Source organism: Artemia franciscana, unplaced genomic scaffold (assembly GCF_032884065.1).
Source record: "Artemia franciscana unplaced genomic scaffold, ASM3288406v1 PGA_scaffold_29, whole genome shotgun sequence".
NCBI lineage: Eukaryota > Metazoa > Arthropoda > Branchiopoda > Anostraca > Artemiidae > Artemia > Artemia franciscana.
Window position 1 is genome coordinate 238078 of NW_027062660.1, and position 14001 is coordinate 252078.

Below are 14001 nucleotides of genomic sequence, written 5' to 3' on the forward strand. Positions count from 1 at the left end.
AACACTTTGGTTTTGTTTCCTCGCTTTGATTAAACGCTGAAGTTTTTAATCTGTATGGATCTTAAAATAAACAAGTCCCCTATATGTCTTAAAACTGGAACCAAATTTTTCTTACCATCAAATACACCGGAAACAAATAATAGGTACACCAACCGGCAAAAGTTGCGACCCCCTCATTACTGAAGATAATTATGAGCTAACAGCAGACTGTTGCTTAAAACTCCCCTATATGTCTCACAATTCGTATCAGCCTATTTTTGATTTCAGTGTGTACCTTACTACTGAAGTTGTCAGCCTCTTTAAACTTTCAAACTGTTACATATCATGAAGGAATTTTCTACCAAAAAATGGATAACGTATTCTTTGATCAGCTCATCAAGAGCTACCGACTGTCGTAAAAAAAAAATCCATCTGTCTTGGTTCAAAAGTTGGTCTTTTTACTGTAGGCCAAGTTTCTAACTCATCACTTAGAAAGTAGCAAAGGATAAACTCTAATTTCTTTAGCAATGAGAGAACTTTTAAAGTTTAAGAGGCACATCTGATACCATTTCTCCGCTGCAATCCCAAGTGCAAAAAACCGAATGATAAACTCAGCCGAAATCACGAACAGAAATCGGTAGAAACACAGATTACAACACTTTCGGACGCGTGGGAAAATGCCACTTTTTGTTTCTATAAATTTTTGTGTTTATTACTTAAAGAAGATATATTGGCTGTGGGGCCGAGTAAAGCCGCATATATTTAATACTTATAGATTTTAGTCTATCTTCAATTTGAAACTGGTGCCTGCCTGCTTGCTTGCTAGAACGGAGCTTTCCATTCGAAAGCAGAAACATAGTTGATGAAACGAAAGCTTGACTGCATAACTTAAGATAGTTCTCCCTGACATAGGGCATAAAACTCCACTTCACTTTACATACTATAGGCTCTGGCTCAAGAACAAGCGAAAACCATCTATTTGGCCCCAGGCAAGAGATCTACGAAGTTTTCCAAAATACAAAGTCATATTCATCAATCCAGCCTAAGGTCCACACTTTCCGTAAAAACCGCAGAGATTAGACCCTTACCACTTTCTAGGAATGAGCTGAAATTGGAGTGCAAAAAAAAAAGCAAAAAAAAAAACACGACAAAACCAAAGTGTTGCTCTCGCAACACAAATATAAAGTTATCTTTGAATACAAGAGAATCCGACTACCTTTACATTAGAAATCAGATACTCACATTTACTAGCATTACTCTTTGCTGCTATTACACCATAAGAGCAAGCAATGCAGCTAACAGAAGTTAAAAGGCCAGCCCTAAACCGAGTAATAAAGTAAGGTATTGTTTTACTAAGTTATATATAAGGAAAATCAGTAAACCCCGTAAACCCCAGAGATGGAATATTCGGAAGTACTTGATAAAAAATGAGAAATATAAATGAGAAATATAAGACGAAAAGAACCTCCCTAAGCCAAAACGCGCATATGAATTTTTATACCAAACCGAAAAGTAGTTCATCAAGTTATCCAAAGGATGAATCAAGAAAGTCGATCAAGGGATTAAGTCGAAACTTAGGTAGGGTATGTAAGGCGTGTGCACAAGCAACGGTGTCAAACACTTTAATATAAAAAGATAAGGTTCACAACTGGTTACACAAAGCACCACAGAAGAGATTAACAAACCTATGACGCATTTGTTAGCAGCATTATTCTTAAAGTACCAACGACTCTAAAAACAAAATCTAACTCTTTAAATTGGAGTGGAAACTTACTCAACCATAAACGTCTTAAAAAATAGTAAAAAACGGAAATTTAATTTTTATGGATGAAGATCTTCAATTTTAAATCTTGTTTTTCTTTTTTTTAGAAGGCAACCAGATGGCCAGAAGACAATCGATGGCAACCAGTATGAGCCTTAACCGTAGCATCCAGCGAAACCTGCTTGATTGTTGAAGATGAGGTTCACATCTAATTACACAAAGCATCATAAAAGAGATTAACCAGCACATGATGCAATCGTCGGCAACCAGCATGAGTCTTAACAAAAGCATGTAGTGGAGCATATTTTTTGTTGAAGATGAGGTTCAGATTCAATTACGCGAACATAACAGAAAATATTAAAAGCCAACGATGCAATTGTTAGCAACCAGTAAGAGTCTTAACAGCAGCATGCAGTGGACCATGTTTTTTTTTGTTAAAGGTGATATTCACTACTAATTACACGAAGCATCACAGAAAAGATTAACAAGCCTGCGATCCACCTGTTGGCAGTCAGCATGAGTCTTAACCGGAGTTTACAACAGAGCATGCTTGTTTATCCAAGAAGAGGCTCGCATACAGCCACGAGAAGCATCATAGGAAACATTAAAAACCCACGAAGCACTTATTGGGAATCAGCATGAGTCTTAATAGGAGCATTGAGACGAGTACGCTTGTTTGTTGAAGATAAGATTCATATCTATATACGAGAAGCATGACGAAAAAGATTAACAAGTTTACGCTGTTGGCAACCAGCATGAGTCTTAACACGAGCAGGCAGCGGAGCAGGCTTGTTTTTTTAAAATGAGTTTCACATTTAATTAAGCCCACGACACACTTCTTGACAACCTGCATGAGTTCTATAGCCCAACTGATCTACAATACTATCAACAGGATCAATAATAAATGACAGTGTGACTTACTCGTGAAGTTTGGCAAGATTATATATGCCAGTGATCGGCCTCAATGAACTACAGCCATGGGGGTTCTCCCCACGGATAAGGATGAAAGAAATCATCTCAGATACAAAACTAAAATAAATAAATAATAATAATAATAATAATTGCATAATATTAGAAATAATAGAAATATAATAAAAAATCGCTGTTATTACTTAGTACGTGTATTTTTATTTTGAAGATTATTCTTTGTCGGGATGTGGGGGCGTGAATGCTAGATTTATTTTTATGGCACTTGGTATTAACCAAGTGACATATAGCAATCGCAAATTCTGTTGGTCTGTCTATCCCGGTTTTGCTACTTCAGGCACTTCCAGGCAAGCTGGGACGATGAAACTTGGCAGGCATATCAGGGACCGGGCCAGATTATATTAAAAATAGTCGTTTTCCCGATTTGACCATCTGGGGGGGGGAGGATTAGGGGGCCGGTTAATTCGGATGAAATAGAAAAAATGAGGTATTTTTAACTTACGAAGGAGTGATCGGATCTTAATGAAATATTAAATTTGGAAAACATCGTGTCTCAGAGCTCTTATTTTAAATCCCGACTGGATCCGGTGACATTGGGGAGATTTGAGGGGGGACCTAAAATCTTGGAAAACGCTTAGAGTGGAAGGATCGGGATGAAACTTGGAAGGAAAAATAAGTCCTAGATACGTGATTGACATAACCGGGATGGATCCGCTCTCCTTGGAAGAGTGGGGGGGAGGGTTTATTCTGGAAAAATTAGAAAAATGAGATATTTTTAACTTACGCAGGAGTGATCGGATCTTAATGAACTTTGATGTTTGGGAGGATAAAATGTCTCAGAACTCTTATATTAAATTTCAACCTTATACGGCGAAGGGGATGTTGGGGGGCGAAACCTAAACTCTTGAAAAATGCTTGGAGTGGAGGGATAGGGATGAAACTTGGTGGGGAAAATAAGCACAAGTCCTAGATACGAGATTGACATAAACGGAACGGATCTGCTCTTTTTTTTGGGGGGGGGGGGACTTAGGGGGGGGGGTAATTCTAAAAAAATACAAAAAATGAGGTATTTTTAACTTGCGAAAGAGTGATCGTATCTTAATGAAATTTCATATTTAGAAGGACCTCGAAACTTAGATCTCTTATTTTTCTATCCCGACCGGGTCCAGTGTCATTGGGGGGGGGGGGGAAATCTTGAGAAACGCTTAAAGCGGAGAGATCAGGATAAAACTTGGTGGAAAGAATAAGCACAGGTCCAAGATAGGTGACTGACATAACCAGACCGGATCTGCTCTCTTTGGTGGAGTTGGGGGGGGGGGGGTAATTTGGAAAAATTAGAAAAAATGAGGTATTTGTAACTTACGAACGGGTGATCAGATCTTAATGAAATTTGATATCTAAAAGGATCTTGTGCTTTAGAACTCTCATTTTAAATCCCGGTGATATTGAAGGGAGTTGGAGGGAGAAGCCTGAATTCTTGGAAAACGTGAAATCGAGGTATCTTACGAATGGGTTATCGGATCTCAATAAAACTTGATATATAGAAGAATCTTATGTCTCAGATGCTCCATTTTCAAATTCGAATCGGATCTGGGGACAAAGAGGGTTGGAGGGGAAAAACACAAATCTTGGAAACCGGAAATCTTGGAAAACGCTTAGAGTGGAGATATCGGGAATAAACTTGATGGGAAGAATAAGCACAAGTTATAGATACCAGATTGAAATAATTGGTACGGATCCGTTCTCTTTGGGGGAGCTGGGGGTTGTTAATTTGGAAAAGTTAGAAAAATAGAGGTATTTCTAACTTAAGAACGGGTGACCAGATCTTAATGAAATCCGATATTTATAATGAATTCATGTTTCAGAGCTCTTATTTCAAATCCCGACAGGATCTGTTGACATTGGGGGGAGCTGGAGGGGGAAACCAGAAATCTTAGAAAATGCTTATAAATGACGTAGATACGTGATTGACGTAACCGGACTGGATCCGCTCTCTTTGGGGGAGTTAGATGGTGGGGTTCAGTGCTTTGGTAAATTTGGTGCTTTTGGACGTGCTATGACGATGAAAATTGGTAGGCGTGTCAGGGAGCTTTACAAATTGACTTGATAAAGTCGTTTTCCCTGAGTCGAATATTTGGGGGGCTGAAAGGAGAGGAAAAATTAGAAAAATTGAGATATTTTTAACTTGCGAGTGGGTGATCGGATCTTAATGAATTTTGATATTTAGAAGGACCTCGTAACTCAGAGCTCTTATTTTGAATCCCGATCGGCATTAAGCCTCTGATTTTCCTTTTAAAGCAATCTATTGATTCTTAGAATTTTGCTAGAGCTCATAACATATGAGTTCTGGCTCTTGGCTCTTCCGACCTCGTCACAAGTGCCATATGAGCTCTTAGCTCTTGTTAATCTTGGTTTAGTTTGAGCTCGAGCTCTGGCTGAGTTGGGCTCTACTCTTTTTCCACCGCTCTTTCGTCTTCTTTATTTTCCGTTTTGCTGCTTATTTTCTTGATTTGTTGTTATTTTGTCTGAAGATGTGTTGCTATGGAATGTTCATTTTATCTTTATGTTGAATGTATTAAGCTAACACATCAAGCCCTGCTTGTTGTTAGCGAAAGTAGAAATTTTGTTATAAATATTGTGCGAATAAAGATTTATTTATCTACGAACAAACAAGGTTGACAGTTTTTCACAAAAATTTGAGGTTTGCATTAGATAAAGACAGATAGCAACACCCATTTGAACATTTGTCAGTAGTTACCGGGAAATTATTCAAATACAATATTAAAAAGTTGAACCATAAGTCAAGAATTGAAGACATTTAGAATAAGAGCAACAGCAAGGAGAAACGTCTTACTCCAAGGTAGAAGTAGCAACAGTCCGAAAGGCCATAGGCATGTTCCCAAGAAACTTTAGATTTTTGTCTTTTTTTACACATTTTTCGTATACTTCCTTAGCTATTTTTTTTTTTGGGGGGGGGAGAAGGAGAAGACAAAAACTTCGAGATTCGAAGGCCTCTCAAATTTGGTTATGGATGCACGCCTTTTCCAACCCTGAACTTGTTCCTATTAGGTCGAACAAGGGCAGTCTAAAGAAAACCTAACTTTTATTTTTTTGGCAGGACTCCCTGGTTATAGTATTCAAGTTTCGACGGTGAAAAAAAATTTACAAGCTTAGACTTCGATTCCTATAGTATTCCTTTTTTAGCTTGAAAATCCTACAAATACAATATGCAAGAAATTAATATTGCACTTTTTCAGATCAGAGTAAACACACATTTAAATTAAGCAGGCACATATTAACCGGGAGAGTAAAATTGACGGATTTTTAAACACTTACCTGCACAAATGGGGGAGGGTTGCCTCGGATCTGAGGTCAGAAAGAGCTTCCTTGGAAAAATTGAAAATAAAGGTCTGAAGATGAACTTTGTCGTGTTTGACTCCCCCTACCCAGAGAAAAAAATATTTTTGATGTTACCATACAGGACTCTCTATATATTTGGAGAGATATTTACTCACCAGATGTAAATTTTCAAGGCATTTATTAACTTAGAGGGCCAAATGGATGGATTCTTACGCGCATAACCAGAAAAATGGGGAGAGTTTCCTCTGATCTGATGTTAAGAAAAGGGATACCCCTCCTTAGAAAAACTAAAAATAGAAGTCTAAAAATGAGCCCTGTCGTGTTTTTAGCCCCCCTCCCCCCAAAAAAACCCTCTTTATATACCGGGAGGGATATTTTGTTACTAGCAGTGATGTATCATCAGTCAAAGATTATTTATTAATTTATACTTAATTTTCAATGGCTCCAACTCCCTTAAAATCAGTAGTTACCCTAAAATCAAGGATCTATTCAGAAGACGGAGGTGTTGAATATTCTTTAAGAATAAAGGCATTTCAACATGTTTATCAATCCCTTTGATGAGGCGGGTATTCATCACTCTGACGAGACAACAACAGCTATAAAACGGGAAATTTTCATGACCTGGAAAGCATCACGTAGGGCTAGTTTTTGACCCTGATCTGTTTATATCGAGTAAACGATAGCTGGTGCAATTACCTCGTTTTACGCTAAGCTGGGGAAAGTACGTCAAGAAGGATGTCTAATTGATTTGTTTAAGCATCACATTTCAGCCGCCTCTCCGGATATTGGTCTCTTAGTTTGATTAGGATAATGGATCACAATAATAGATCGAAGATGAGTAACAGCTATCTTATTCAATTCGCGATGAACATTTCAGATTTAATGAGACATTAGAGGGGTTAAAAACAGGCAAAATGAAGAGAAATGATTATGCAAATGATTAATAGCAAATTTGGTAAGATGATTAAATGGACTTATTTTTGTATCACATAGCACTAAACTTACTAAAAGAGAGCAAATCTGACACATTTTGCCAAATATTAGAAAGAAATAACACATAAATTTTAGCACATTAGATACGAGACAAAGGAACTGAGAGACAACTGAAACTAAGGACACAACTGATGTGTTGCGTAAATCAACAACTCCAGAAACCCAAGGGCCGTTGAAATTGAATGAGGAGTATTCTTATAATACTTTAAGGCTGTCACGTAGACAGCGATGGTTGAGGAAATGGCAGCACATCTCATATACAGGATAATTTCTTTAAGTTTCAAGTTTTAATGTTGCTCATTACTTTCAGTTGATACAACTTTTTTTCTTTTTTTTTTAATGAAATCAAACAGTTCACAGTAAGAGACTGTAAGTCAGGAGCGACTAGCATTAAAATTAACCAAAATTCTAAAAACGAGAGTTTTGATTACAATAAATAGAAATAATTCGAATATATTGGCTTTTCTGGTGATTCACTTGGACAGACCAACTATTGAATTTCATTTCAACTATTGGCACAACACGTAAAAAGGAAAAATTTGAGAGCTATGCTCCTTTGCACGAAGCATCTTTTTCAATTTGCAAAATCATTTGACTTGGAATGAGTTCAGTCATACCGAGCGGAGAGGAGTTAATCGACTTCGAATATTTTCGATTATCCCTGAGAAAAAGGAGCTGTAGAACTAACGATATGCTTGATCAGCCTAGACCAATAGGATTTACCAGACACAGCAGAGTTCTGAACTGCACAGACTGGGTTCGGCCAGGAACAGAAACTGTTTCAGGGCTTAAGATCTTTTTAAAATGGAAATAATTTTTGCCAAAAGATCGACAATTTTTAATTTTTATACTTTTTTGTAATAACGTTAAAAAATTAAAGAGAGGGCAGTGACCCCACTCTTATTTGTGGTCGTGTTCTTTTACGGCTAACAAGTCTATTTATTTTAATTAATACTTTCAGGTTTCATATATTCATTCCTAGTAATATCTACTATTTTTAAATTTAGCCTGATTATTGATTTTAATTTCCATCCGTTTTAAGCTTCAGCTTATTAATGACTTTATCCCTATTCGTTTTAGGTTATTTTTAATATTGCTCTCTAATTTTGAAAGTAAAGAGTCAATTTTTCTATACCATTATTTGAAATTGTCCTTTACAAAATGAGAACTCAGTAAGCCTGAAGCCGCTGTTAAGACATTCGTATATAAGTGCCTTTACATTTGGAGGGTAGTATTACCTTTACCTTTTACCTTTATATATTTACGCTTAACGGTAAATGTACATTTTTAGTAAAGAGGATACGTAAAGGTACTATTACCTTTACTTTTAGATATTCTAAAACTATTAAGGATTTCTAATGTTTATACCTTCGGTTCACATGAGTTCTCGCGTCGGCTGCATGAGGTAGTTTTGACCAGATAGATTTTGGCAGAATTACCGACTCCATTAGTTCAATACCTTCATTCAACTTCTTTTCGTCTTCTAAAAGCCTTTGATAACGTTCACTAGAGACACAGCCATATTGAAAGCCTGAAAAAGACAAGTTCAAAAGGTTTCTAAAGAAATTCACGCTTTAAATATAGGCTATTGGCTTGACTTAATTCTCCTGCTGACTTGGAACCAGCGTCAAGAGAGCAGGCACCATCCTTCTCCAGTAAACCATGTCTTGAGCTTCCGCGGGTGCATCTTCAAGTCTTAATCTTGCATTCCTTAGGAAATGATGTAGACTATCGGACTATCTTGGTCTTGAGCGACCATATGGTTGTTTCCACCCCGCAACCATAGTTTGGAATCATAGACGATGCGACGGGGGGTTACTTCTGACATTCAGAATGAGGTGACCGTACCATCTCAGTGCCCGTTGCACAACCTGCAGGGAGAATGGAATCTGCATCGTACGGGACAGAAGATTGGCGTCACTGATAGAATTGTACCAGCAAAGTTCCTCTATCTTTCGAAGTCCTTTGTTTTGGATTGCACCCAGCTTCTTCAAAGTCATGGTGGTTGCTTGCCAAGCTTCTGTGCTGTATAGTAGGAATTAGCCTACAGTTGCATTGAAGATCTGACCAAAAAATGCTTTCTTTCAAAGGAAAGTATAGAGGCATTTTAAAATTAAGACAAGAAAAAAATAAAGTTATATTTACAATTTAAACTTAAGACGGACAAAAATCACTGTGAATGAAGTACAGCCCTCCCCCCCCCTCCCACCGCAGCACAATACAGATTTTTTTTAGATTTCACTAATCTAGCCTAATGGTGTAAATAAAACGCTAATTCATAGGCAAGTGATTCAAATTGCTCAAGGCGTGAATTTTCACTATTTAAATAAATGTAATATTTTCTATTTAATTTCTAAATATTAATGGTAGATGAGTGAAAAATTGTGTAAATCTTTTGGCGTTCTTGTATGTTGCAAAACACGGTATAACCAACACATACTATCTAGAGTGTACAAAGCCTTTGCTATGCCTAACATTCGTGCTCTGTCGCTGCTTTGGAATGTTTTTAATGAAAATGATAGAAAGCATATCAGATGAGTGTTTTTCCGGCAAGCTAATTTACTGCTGAGTGTGCCATTATGGAGAGAGAACAGACGTCTGATCTCTCATTATGGGATTGCAGACCCTTTAGCCACAGTCGTTGGTATACGCGCAAATCTTTAGGAAGTGCTTGATCCCTCGTTTTCATTATTTTCTGCAATGACGGAGCGTTGTTTTGTTCTTAGTACATTTTATGTTTCTGTTGTGCTTTCATCGTTTATCTCTTTTTTTATTTTCTATTTGTACTCCAATATGACACTTCTTTTGGGGAAATAAATCTGCATCGTTATCATCATTATTTCTGAGTATGCTACACCACAGTAGCTAAAGAATTTATCATTGACGGTAGCGCAAATAGAATTGTGCCAGATTGTAATTTAAAGAACTTAAACTTTTTGGCATGCTGATCAATGGTCTGCGTAGCACAGGTGCCGATCCCCAATGTGCCGCTTTTGACCGGGAGTGGTTGGGGGCAAATCACCCGGCACTTCCCGTGTTTTTTCTCCAGGTTTCTCCAGGTACCAATTTAGAGCTGGGTCGACTCTGGCTGAGCATAGAGTCACACCATTGACCCTCATTCCAAATCAACTAACCAGGGACGCCAGGACTCGAGCCTTTGTACTCAAGATACCAAGTCTAGCGCGCTAACCCCTCGGCTAGGACACATTCTGTGGGACGGAATATTTGTAATTTGATATAGGATTCAAAATAATAATTATTAAACTACTTTAAAACCTATTCCTGGTTTTCCCAATTTCAACTTTTAACAGTGTACCAATAAAAAAAGATGAAGAAAAAATGCTTAAAAGTCTTGCTTCTACCGAATATATGGTTAAGCAAGACTTTTATATTGACAAGGTACTTGGAAATTAATGCTAAGAAGAATAAGTCACTTGGACTGACATTAAATGAAGGTGACGAGGTGATGCTGGGTAACAGGAAGATTGATCAAGTCCATAACTCCACTTACCTAGGGTAGTATTATTAGTAATCCTGGTGGATGCAGTGAATATGTTAAAAGCACAATAGTCAAGGCCCAGGATGTCTTTCACAGTTGACACAAAAGAAAGTAAGTATGGAAACAAAGATTAGAATAGATACATAGATAGATACCTAAGTGTATTTCAAAAGCCCATGGGCCATATACACACAAAAATATAAATAAATAACAAACAAGCAAGGAAATTAAACAACAGTACGAATAAAAAACACGCACAAGAACAGAATACAACGCGAAAATGCCTAATCTAACAACAAAAGAAATTAATCATACAAAACTTTTTCTTCTTATTAAGGATTTATCTATATACACTCTTACTGGAAATATTGTTGTTGGGTTACTATTTTGCAGAATATCAGGAAGCATCAAATTAATCCCACGCAAATAAATTTCCCGTAAATCCAAGAGCTCCAAGAGAAAATGATCCAAGTCTTCATCCTCATCTTTACAAAGGGGACAGACAAAACACCTATCAGGACCATCTATCAGTTTTTTTCTGTCGAACGTTTTTTACCTGTTCTGGATTGGAAGACAATTCGCCCTAAGCTGAATCCAACGACGTAGAATCATAGCCGGTAAATTAAATTTAAAATAAACGTCTCCAAAACTAGGTTTTGCCTGATTATAATGTTGTGGAGTTGTAGAATCTAAAACCAGCCCTTGCCAATGCAGAATTTCCTGACTCTAATATAAATCGTACCTGGCTTTCTAAAAATGTAGGTAATCACTAGAATAAAGACCATTATTCCTTAAATAATGCATTCCTACTTTTTCTAGTAATGATTTAAATTGGGATGGCCCCGAGGTTTTTATACCACTTTTCAACATCTGATCATATGCCGCTCTTACTATCTATCTTCATTGCTCTTAGTTAACTTTAATCAGAAACTAAACATTAAAATATACCTACGTAGCTTTAAAGAAAACAGGCCCATATCACCTTTCAGAATCTGTGAATGAGTTGTCAGATGTAGACCAAACACGCTTTTATAGTACTGGAGCTGAAGGGACTCCAGTTGCTGCACCGTTTCTCCACCCCATATCTCTGCTCCATATTCTATCACGGGTAAAATTTTTGTGTTAAATATTCTTTTAGGCATTTTTAGGTTTTTAATCCCCATTATTGTCGGGTTTCCCCATTATTGTCGGGTTTCTAAAAATTGCTACTCTACCTCTCTACCTCTCTCTACCAAAAATGGCCACCCTACCTCTCTTAATTATTTCATCAACATGACTCTTCAGGCATCCATTTTCCGATAAGATAAAGCCTAAATATTTTATTCTTTTACTTGTAATTACTTCCTTATTATTATATTTAAATGTATATTTTTTCCGCCCCCAACACTCCTTTTTAAAAAAATAACAACTTCGCTCTTTTCAGTATTCAGCTTTAATTTTTTTTTTCTGTAAATATTCTTCTATGAGATTCAACAGTGTCTGTAGATCTTGCGGTTTATTAGCCACCAAAGCAATATCATCTGCAAATAACAACAGAGATAGTTTTTGAATCCCTAGGCTAACTTTCGGAGCCCATCTATTCTCAAGAAAGTTAACAACATCATTAATGAAAATATTAAACAACTTAGGTGAAAGGGTTCTGCCTGTTTTACTCCTCGCTTAATATAAAAAAGCTTCGAAAACCTATTATCAACTTGTATGATTCCACTAAAACAAGTATACATGCTCACTATCAATCTAACAAATGAATGGGGAAGGCCAATATTTAGCATGGCATCATTCAGTAACTCTCTGTCGACACTATCGAAATCGAAAATTTTATGGAGATCCAGAAATCCCACATAAAGACAAGTTTTCCCTTTCCATATTTATCTATTAATGCCTTTAAAATAAACACACTATCTGTCGTCCCATACCCTGTCCTGAAACCTCCTTGTTCCTCATGCATTAAATTATTTTTATTTAACCAATTGGAAAGCCTGGTATCTAATATTTTCTCCAATACCTTACTTAAAGCAGGGGCAATATATTAGAAGCTACAGTGATGACAGTGGTCAGGTATGGGTCCGAAGTACGGGTGTTTCGGAAGAAAGGAGGATTTGTTAGATGTTTTCCAGAAGGATTGTTTTAAGTATCCATCTGACTAACTGTATTTCAAAGAGTAAGCTGTGCAAAAAATGTGACTCTAACCTGTTTTCTAGGGGTATAATGAAAGAAAAGTTGAGATGGTTAGGACAAGTTTTGCAGATGAAGGATGACAGATTGCCAAAGAACGTTCTTTTCGGCCATCCATCTAGAAACATCTAGAGTCGTCCCCGAATGGGGTGAAAAGAGGTCTCAGGAAAGGATTCAAAAGAAACAAAACATAGGGTAAATGTATATAGGGTAGGTAAGACGACACTAGACCCTTAAGGTCCAAACCAGTGGTGCTGATCTCCGTTTCGCGGCCCTTCAGACAGAAAGTGCAATAGGGGGTTGGGGGCCAGTCATCCTATGCTTTCACATGCCCTTCCTGCTTACCTTCCCCATAATTCTCCAGGTACCCATTTAGAGCCGGATCGACTCTGGCTGAGCTTATACGCCACTGACCCCCGTCCCAAACCAAATACCTGGCTACGCCGGGGATCAAACCCGTACCCTTGGACAAAGAATTCTCAAACCAGCACACCAACAACTCAGCCAACCAAGTATCTAGGGTGTTACATTTCGAAACTATTTTCTTATTTAAATAGCATATTCGGCGCATTGATACTAAAAAAAACGGTACTTTCACCACATTTCCGTTCACTGGCAGCGCTACATTATACCAGGCATTTTATAAAGCAGACCTTTGCGTATCAGAAAAGGCCAGCAAAGTAAGATAAGACTGAAAGCTCTTGCATGAAGCACTGAACTCCAGTTTCCTTCCTTGTAATCTAATAGTTTAAGCACCGTCCTTTATTATGCTAATAAAAGGCATCCACACTTATTTATTTGAAGCAAATTGAGAGTAACAAGAAGCCAATGTCCAAATAGAGAACTAAGTTGTAATCAAATTAAATCTACACCGAGAGCTAACCCCATTACAGGCCTAATAACCTTTACTGGATTAAGAGAGCATATATAATACTGCCTTTAAAGATATACACAACACGAAAATTTATCTCTACTAAAGAGACATTATGCGAAGGATGATTGGATCGAGACTGTATACCTTTTAAGGGAAATTAGAGCTTTCAAAGCGTATATTGGATAGACTTTCCATTAAGATTCAAAGGATAAAAATCAGTGGCCTCAATTTAGGGGAAGGGCTAGATTTTTTCCCCTCTCCCCCAGATTTGTAAAGTACCTTTCTTGAGGGCAATTACATTGAAAAATGTCTTCTTCGGTATTTTTATAGGAAAAATTGCAATTTGTTTAACCCCCCCCCCCTGCATTTTCTTCAATTAACACCACTGATAGAAACACACAGGAAGAGTTAGGAAACTAGTCTGGAAACAAA

The 14001-nt window shown here is 37.3% G+C and overlaps 1 protein-coding gene across 2 annotated transcripts in view; it reads right to left on the minus strand.

Annotated features, from left to right (window-relative positions):
* The window catches only part of LOC136041564 (protein MTO1 homolog, mitochondrial-like), a 159306-nt gene that overhangs the window by 31421 nt on the left and 113884 nt on the right, over positions 1 to 14001 (minus strand). The window contains exons 10-11 of one of the 2 annotated variants that reach the window (XM_065726250.1): positions 8390 to 8552; positions 2663 to 2770 (exon numbers count right to left, since the gene is read on the minus strand). In XM_065726250.1, coding sequence (XP_065582322.1) covers positions 2663 to 2770; positions 8390 to 8552 — 271 coding nt within the window. The remainder of the gene's footprint in view (positions 1 to 2662; positions 2771 to 8389; positions 8553 to 14001) is intronic. The other variant, XM_065726251.1, reaches the window with a different exon arrangement.